This window comes from Liolophura sinensis, chromosome 3 (genome assembly GCF_032854445.1).
Source record: "Liolophura sinensis isolate JHLJ2023 chromosome 3, CUHK_Ljap_v2, whole genome shotgun sequence".
NCBI lineage: Eukaryota > Metazoa > Mollusca > Polyplacophora > Chitonida > Chitonidae > Liolophura > Liolophura sinensis.
In genome coordinates, this window is record NC_088297.1 from 1,138,604 (window position 1) to 1,147,951 (window position 9,348).

General features: G+C 41.6%; 1 protein-coding gene across 1 annotated transcript; it reads right to left on the bottom strand.

The window, feature by feature from the left end:
* Positions 1–532: 532 nt before the first annotated feature.
* On the bottom strand, positions 533–1,777 carry LOC135463939 (galactoside alpha-(1,2)-fucosyltransferase 2-like). The gene is made up of 2 exons (XM_064741403.1): positions 1,702–1,777; positions 533–1,518 (listed from the first exon to the last, which is right to left on the bottom strand). The coding sequence occupies exons 1-2, from the start codon at positions 1,775–1,777 to the stop codon at positions 533–535; spliced, it is 1,062 nt and encodes a 353-aa protein (XP_064597473.1).
* Between the last annotated feature and the right edge of the window lie 7,571 nt (positions 1,778–9,348).

Genomic DNA, 9,348 nt, shown 5'->3' on the forward strand with positions numbered 1-9,348 from the left:
CTACTGAATGTGTAGAGAATGAATAGTATGGGACAGTTCACAGAGATGATAGTCCCAAAGTGAGGTTGTATCTCTGTCTCTCTCTCTCTCTCTCTCTCTCTCTTATAAATTACCGTGGAATTCTGGTTGCCTTAAACTTTGGGAAGAGGAAATATGTTGAATTAACTGGAATTCTCAACCACTTATACAGTCACATCTGAGACTCTCCAAAACCTTCTGCAATCACCAGAGACTTCGTAATTACTTGTGTTGCATTCCAATGTGATGGTACCAATACATTTGAAACACTTTATGCTATCTGCAAAACTTTCAAGCACAATCCCTTAAATTTTATTTATGTTTAATGGTATCAACATATCCCTAAACGTTTTCGATCAAACTATAGATTTAATGCGCATATCGATGAATTCCATAAGTTTCGGTTTACACATACACTGTTTTAATCCGAAAGTTACATATTCACAACATATTGTTACTGAAAAACTGTAGCCCTCGCCTTCCATTCGCATCCAGTCACATCATCACGCCCCAATTATTCCATTGGGATCCAGTGTGAAGGGTAATGATGGGAGAGGTTCCACTGCTGCGACAGCCTGGATCCCGGCAGAAACCTGCGGCTGTAGTACACGGTGTCGCCATTGACCAGCCACGCCATCCACCAGCCGAACGTTCCCACCGTCATGATGGCGTGCTGGCACAGCGACATCACTGCCAGATCCTCCACGGCGCTCTGGCCGCGGACGAACACGGTGTTTTCTCCGGGGATATTCTCTGTACACCAGTCTATGGAATCCGAGCAGACGACAAACACAACTCGACCGTACTTTTTAATGAAGTACTGCTTAGCTTTTAAAATGTATTCCTTTGGAGCAACAGTCCCACCGAAAGATTTTACAGCCGCCGAAAGTTTGTCTCCTCTCCGGACGTGAACCGCTACAAGTGTTACAGCTTGGGCGTTCGCGATGCGCAAGGATTTCAAATGCCTTGAAAGTAGTTCTTCTGCGCGTTTGGTGACGTCATATGAGAATTTAAACTGACATCGCAGTTCCTGTTCGTATGTAGCGAAGTAAAGGAATGACTGAAGGTAGCCATAAAGATGTGTGTGTTGATCGCTCAGGAATGTCACGGTTGCATTGTCGAAGGCAGAAGATCTTTTTTCAGAATGATTTGGCATTCCAAAACAGACTGACTTATTGCGATCACTCCTCTTCAAAGCCCAAGTCTCAAACACGTCATTGATGACGTCACGGGCGTCTATTAAGGGAATCATTCCCTTTGATCTGGCAATACCGTATAAGGACGCATATTGGAACATGTGGTTCCCTAAACCACCCCTAAGGATCTTGCACAAAAAGTTTCCACTATTTGTTCTCTGAATTTCTTTTAGACAGGAACACGAATTCTGGAAAGTCTCTGTGAAACTAAGACGGGAATACCCAATACATGTGATTGGAAGTGGCAGCCAATATGAGCGGAGTAATAAGACTGCGACGGGAATACATATGATGACCAGCAATCCTGTAAAGCAAAAAATAAAAAAAAGAGAAAACAGTTAACACCTAAATGTTAAAAAACTAAGCATGTCATCTTCATTGTTCACCTGCCCATGCTGGTGAAACTTAAAATTCTAAGCATAAGTACGTGTAGAAGTAAACACTTCAGGTTTAGCAAACGCGGACTTCAAAACACTGTTTAACTTACTGCCATGTCTGTGCACTGGGCTTGGATTACTATCATGCTTTGCTGATAGGACAAGAGAGTCAGAGCAGCGACTCATTGACACTGTAATTTCACACCTACTTAAACATTATAGTGTGGCTCGACTGATGTAGCAAGTTGCAAGTGTTTCATGGTAAGAAAATCTTAAGTATAATAAAATTGAATGAAAAACTTAAAGGTATGCTGAAAACAGGGTATATTTTACCCATAAATGCAGCTGTCATAACCAAATAACTGTTTTAGTGACATATTGCTATTGACAATTGGGACTTTCATGGTAGAGTGGCTAGTGTGCAAACACAGAACAACGGGAGCATCTATGAGTTCCAGTCCATTTCATGTTGGTTTTCTCTCCTGCCATGTGTGGGAAAATCTGACAGCAGTTTGCGGATGGTGATGGGTGTCCTCCGGGCTCTGCCTGGTTTTCTCCCATCATAATGTGGGCGATGCTCTATAAGTGAAACAGTATTGAGCACGGCATAAAAACACCAATCAAATCAATCAATAAATACTTATACAAAGAAATACTATAGACCATACGTCTTGGGTCTTACCAGAGTATTCCGCTTGAACAATTCCCTGAACAATTCCGCCCGTATGTAGGAATGTCTGTCAGCAAGGTGCGGATGGTCGTGCGTTTCTCCCGGGCTCTGCCCGGTTTCCCCCCACCATAATTCTGGCCACCGTGAAATATTCTTCAGTACGACATAAACCACCAATCAAATAAATAAATAAATAAATATATATATTAAAAAATGCTATTGACAATTCGCCTTCTGGCTTGCCGAACTTTGGGAAGGTCGGGCAACAGCCTGCGCATGGCCGTGTGTGTTCCCAGGGTTATGTCCGGTTTCCACCCACCATAATACTGCCTGGCCGCTGTCATACACGTGAAATATTCTTTAGTACGGCGCAAGACACAAATTAAATAAATAAATAAACATCTATTAATTTATTAGGATTATACATACAATTTACTTCCATCTTATCAGCACATGCAGATTTCCGTGACATTAAAAAGGTAAAATACCTCTAGTTGTCAATAAATACTCACTTTTGTGTCTCGTCCAGATCATTCTCCCCAGGATAGCATCAGATAAACGTTTTTTGTTGCTTCTTGGTTTGATTAAATCTGGGTTTAACGCTAACTCAGTGTAACTATAATAACCGACCAGAATCTTCCTATTGGTCGTTACAAAACACAAACATTGCTGACGACGAAGCAAGCATGTTACCAAGTTAGATGTCTCCGAATGGGGATTTGAATGGTAAGATGACAGATGCAAGTCTGAGACGAAATTCTGCTGATACAAAGTTCGCTGATGGTTATCTTCACATTTATCTTCGGATTTACTGGTGTGAAAATTATGTCTAATAATCTCCAACAGCTGTTGAACTTTTCAACTTGTGTACCTTACATTTTTTACAGTGTCAACAAAGTCTACTTGGATGTTGTTTTATAGGCGTTCTATCTGGATATGGTTGACATTTGAGGGAAGATCGATCAACTCTCGGATAGGTTTACAATGATATTTACTCAGTCCAGGCCTCTGTTTACATTCTCACCCTCTATATAAATGTGAGATGAAAATCGCACTGGCACATCTCAGAGGAAGATGTAAATAAAAGTAACGAAGTGAATGAAATCTATGTCACAGGATTCACGACTAGTAGCGCTATAACAAAATTCCTCGGAAGGCATAGTTATTGTGCTAACCCTGTTGCTCACTTAGGCCCCGCTTAGCCTACGCATGCATGGTGTATCGTTTGTATCGGGTGTTGAAACTGCAACGGCTGGCGAATGACCCATCTTTTATAATCCATTTTCAGTGGAAACAAGATACGGCATACATGATGTATCATTTGTGTCGGGTGTTAATAAACTGCAACGGCTGGCGAATGTTCCATTCTTCGTTTAGGTTGCATTTTGACATGAATAGCTGACAGTACATGATTACGAGCACCATGTCACCATAAATAGCTGCCAGTGCGTGATTAAGAGCATCATGTCACCTTGACAAGCTGTCAGTGCATGGTTAGGAGCAATATATCACCAGATTAGCTGCCAGTACATGATTAAGAGCACCGTGTCACCATAAATAGCTGCCAGTGCGTGATTAAGAGCAGAATGTAAGCATGATTAGCTGCCAGTACATGATTAGGATCACCCTGTCACCATAAATAGCTGCCAGTGCGTGATTAAGAGCAGAATGTAAGCATGATTAGCTGCCAGTACATGATTTGCAGTAGCATGTCACTATGATAAGCTGGCAGTACATGATTAGGAGCAGAATATGTGTACGCTCATAATCGTTCGACTTTCTCCAGAAACCATTCTCCTCATGTATCAATCATTTAACATAAAAGATTGCTACCAAGACGACTAAGAACTTCAACAGATCTTCAATCAGGCAAGAGTTCAAGTCTCAGGTGATGATTTTCTATGTGGTTATTTCCAATTCTTCTTTTAGTCATGTTTATTCAAGCACGTTGGGGAAGGTCTGTGTTTTACACTACGGTTTCCTTTATCCAGAAAGCCGAGAGCTTTTCATATAAATGAAAAGGAGAACATTGAGTTAAACACGCACAAGATTCAAATGAGAAATTTTCGATTTCTGTTACTCCTCGTGGCCCTGTTCGTCTGTTCATTTGTTTGTCCGTCCCACAACCCTCCTTCTCTTTGTCCGTCCCTTCACCCGTCTGTCTGTCTGTCGACCCTCCGCCCGTCCGTTAGTCACTCTGATTATCCGTTCCTTCGACCGTCTATTTCTCTGTCTGTCTGTCCGTCCCTCCATCCGTCCCTCTCTCCATCTGTCAGTTGGTCCCTGCGCCCTTCCTTCTGTCTGTCTGTCCCTTCGTCTGTCAGTCCGTCCATTCGCGTGGCCGTTTGTCCGTTCCTCTGCACCTTCGTCTTCTCATCTTTCTGTCTATCTGCCCGCTTCTGCGTCTGTCTGTTTTCTGGTCGCCTCTTTGTGACGTCAATAAATCTAAACCTGTTCACCGAAAATTTGCAAACTTTTCCTGAGATAATCGTGGGGTATCATACCTTTTTTGCCCTTTGATATCTACAACTTAGTTTAACAAATTCTGTCTCCTTAATTGTGACCATCCTATCACAGAATCCATTCACAGGAAATCCATAAACTTTTAATAATCATTTGGATCCATCCATATGCATGTGTCATTTGGCCCTCTTAAGTCTGTTCATTAAACTGACATATTGCTCAGCTTAACTGCCATAATCAATAACTAGTTTATGCCTGCTATATCTCCGATTCTATTATTGGACGGCACGCTATTTTTGCCAAAATGGTTTTTGTGGATCTTATGTGCGTGTTGGTCTGTTCAAAATGCATTCATTTCTATACTAACGGGCTTAATTTAAGGTAGCAAAGAAACTGATATGCAAAGAAAGTAAACTCATGAAGAATTGCTGAGTTAGTCAGATACAGACACGTGGAATATTCAGCTAAAACCCCACTGGGTGGGGGGGGGGGCACCATGGCGCGCTAGCGCAGAGTAATGACCCAGGAGCCTTTCACCAATGCGATCAGTTCAAGTCCAACTCATGCTGGCTTCCTCTCTGGCCGTAAGTGGGAAGGTTAGACAGCAGCCTGCGGATGGCCGTGGGTTTCCTCCGGGCTTTGCCCGGTTTCCTCCCACCATAATGCTGGCAGCCGTCGTATAAGTGAAATATTCTTGAGTTCGGCCTAAAACACCAATCAAATAAATAAATCAAATACAATCTCACTGCTGTTTGTTTTCATTTTATAATGTTTAAAAAAAGAAGTTTTATGGAATTCAATTACCAAACCAAGCCATTTCCAAGTGAACACCGCTGAGATATTAATGGAGCGTCATCATTATAATAAATTCTTTTTTTTTCATATGTATACCCTTTGGGCCTGTATCCCTTTTTTCACTTGCATGGGTCAATTCTTTTTTGTTTTAGCGACCTTTTACAAGATGAGTGGGTTATATAAGGTCAAATAAGCTCTAAAAATAATTTTTGTTCTTCACTCAGGCGTAGTGTTGAGAATCCGTTAAGACCAGTACACGTTAAAAAGCTAACCACAATACAGGTCTTGACACCTGACGATATAGTTCCCGTTTGACGTGTGGAAGTTTTACCTTTAATTCTGAGGTTTGTTTATATTCTACATTAACGCTGTATGTTTATGTGCTATAAAACATTTACACACAGATCTTGTTGTAACTTTACCTCCAGCAGCATGTCCAGTCCAGGGTGAGGTGCAGCTTGTGGATGTCTATGTCTTATATAACATTCTTACACAGGTCTTACTGTAGCTCAGACTCTAGCATCGTGTGTCCAGTCGCTGATGAGATGTAACATGTGGATGTGTGCCTATATGTTACTTAACATTCTCACACGGATTTTGCTGTAGTGCTACCTCTATCGGCGTGTGTCCAGTCCCTGGTGAGATTCAGTTTGTCGTTATCTGTCTATGTCCTATGTAACATTCTACCGCTACCTCTACCTCTCCCCTTCTAGCATCATATGTTCAGTCCCTGCTGAGACGTAGCATGTAGTTGTCTGCCTATATCTTATGTAACATTGTCACACAGAATTTACTATAGCTCTACTTCTAGCATTGTGTGTCCAGTCCCTGGTAAAACGCAGCATGTGGGTGTCTGTCTATCTCTTATGTAACATTCTCACACAGATCTTGCTGTGGCTTTACCACTAACATCGTGTCCAGTCCCTGGTGAGATTCAGTTTGTGGAGGTCAGTATGTGTCTTCAATAAAATTCTCACACAGATATTGCTGTACCTCTACCTCTAGCATCGTGTGTGTCCAGTCCCTGGTAAGTTGCAATTTGTGGTTATCTGTCTGTGTCTTATGTAACATTCTCACACAGATCTTGCTGTAGCCTTACCTCTAGCATCGTGTCCATTTTCTGATGAGCTATAGTTTGTGGTTTTCTGTATACGTCCTATGTAACATTCTCACACAGATATTGCTGTAACTCTACTTCTACCACTGTGTGTCCAGTGCCTGGTGAGACGCAGCATCTGGATGTCTGTCTATGTCTGATGTAACATTCTCTCAGAGCTTTCGCTCTTACTCTACTTCTAGAATGGTGTGTCCAGTCCCTGATGAGACGTAGCTTGTGGTTGTCTGTCTATGTCTTATGTAACATTATCACACAGACCTTACTGTAGCTCTACCTCTAGAATTGTGTGTCCAGTCCCTGATGAGAGGTAGCGTGTGGATGTCTGCCTATGTCTTACGTAGCATCCTCACAGAGATTTTGCTGCAGTGCTACCTCTAGCGGTACGTCCAGTCCCTGGTAAGATTCAGTTTGTCGTTATCTGTCAATGTCTTATGTAACATTTTACATCTACCTCTACCTCTCTCCCTCTAGCACCGTGTGTCCAGTCCCTGGTGAGATGTAGCATGTAGTTGTCTGCCTATGCCTTATGTAACATTCCCACACAGATCTTGTTGTAGCTCTAAGTCTAGCATCTTGCGTCCAGTCCCTAGTGAGAAACAGTTTGTTTCTGTCTGTCTATGTCTTGTGTAACATTCTCACACAAATTTTGCTCTGGCTCTACTTCTAGCATTGTGTGTCCAGTCCCACTTGAGATTCAGATATTGCTGTAGCTCTACGTTTAGCATCGTTTGTCCGGTGCCTAGTGAGATGCGGCATGCAGTTATCTGTCTATGTCTTATGTAACACTCTCACACAGATATTGCTGTACCTCTACCTCTAGCATCGTGTGTGTCCAGTCCCTGGTGAGATGTAGCATGTAGTTGTCTGCTTATGTCTTATGTAACATTCCCACACAGATTTTGCTGTAACTCTAAGTCTAGCATCTTGCGTCCAGTCCCTAGTGAGAAACAGTTTGTTTCTGTCTGTCTATGTCTTGTGTAACATTCTCACACAAATCTTGCTTTGGCTCTACTTCTGGCAGTGTGTGTCCAGTCCCACGTGAGATTCAGTTTGTTGAGGTCAGTATGTGTCTTCAATAAAATTCTTACACAGATAATGCTGTAGCTCTACGTTTAGCATCGTGTGTCCGGTGCCTAGTGAGATGTAGCATGCAGTTATCTGTCTATGTCTTATGTAACATTCTCACACAGATCTTGCTGTAGCTCTACCTCTAGCATCGTGTGTGCAATCCCTGGTGAGATTCAGTTTGTGGTTATCTGTCTGTGTCTTATGTAACATTCTGACACATTTCTTGCTGTAGTACTACCTCTGTCAGCCTGTTTCTAATCCCTAGTGAGATGGAGTTTGTGGTTGTCTGTCCGTGCCTTATTGGATATTTAAAGACAGATCTTGCAGTAGCTCTACTCTTAGAACTCTTAACAGCTTGTCCAATCCCAAGTGTGGTGTTGCAATTACCACTGACCAACAATACATTAAGAAAATTAGCCGGTTGAATTTAACAAAAAGTCTCTTGTCTGAGAGATGTTAGAGTTTGTTTGCTACTATGACACAATATTGTCTAATATTTAACAATACATACTGTTAGTCTAACAAAATCGTTATGCTAAATTAGGCGTTATATTTAACAAAATAATTAGCTGCAATAACAAAATACATTCTATCATCACTGAGATAACACAATTTCTTTTCAATTGATCATATTATCTGTTTGAAATTAGATTTATTCTGAGTGCAATGGTATTGGTACTATAGTCGTTTTTTTCTAGACAGTCGTCTATATTCAGCTGTCTGTAAAATCACACTCACTTCCAAAATTGCCTTTCTTTAGTGAAACGTAACATCACATGTTCTAACTTTGATATGTAACTACACATGCTCTAACTTTGACATTTTGTATGTCTGTACTATACCATAGGGAAATGCAGTGAATTTTTTTTCTAATTAACATTGTCAAACCACATAAGCCTAGTTTCAACACCAAGAGTTCATTACACTTCATTGTTGTTCAAAATCAAGTGGCATTCCGGACAATGGCGTCAGCCGAGGCTATGACTTCCAAGTGTTCTTGTATTAGACGTGTAGAGCTTTTGTTGTTATGCAAATTGGACTGATTTTACAGACTTTTAAATATAAGCTTAAAGAAAGAGACTATAGTTGTATTTATTTATTTATTTGATTGGTGTTTTACGACGTACCCAAGAATATTTCACTGATGCGACGGCTGTTGCCAGCATTATGGTGGGAGGGAATCGGGCACAGCCCGGGGGAAACCCACAACCACCCGCAGGTTGCTGTCAGACCTAGGCCGAACTCAAGAATATTTCACTTATACGACGGCTGCTAGCATTATGGTGGGAGGAAACCGGGCAAAGCCCGGAGGAAACCCACGGCCATCCCCAGGCTGCTGTCTAACCTTCCCACATACGGTCGGAGAGGAAGTCAGCATGAGCTGGACTTGAACTCACAAAGACCGCGTCGGTGAGAGACTTCTGGGTCATTACGGTGCGCTTGCGCGCTAACCAGTAGATCCTTATAATAATAACATTCTGCTTATGATAACAACATATTTTTTATCATTTTTCACTTGGTATCATTTCTTTCTTTCTTACATTTTCCAGATGGATTTGGAGATGTATACACAAAAGAAGTGGAGGGCGCTTTTCAAGTTCATGAACTTCAGTCAAACCGGCAAGTTGACGTTTGCTGAAGTCA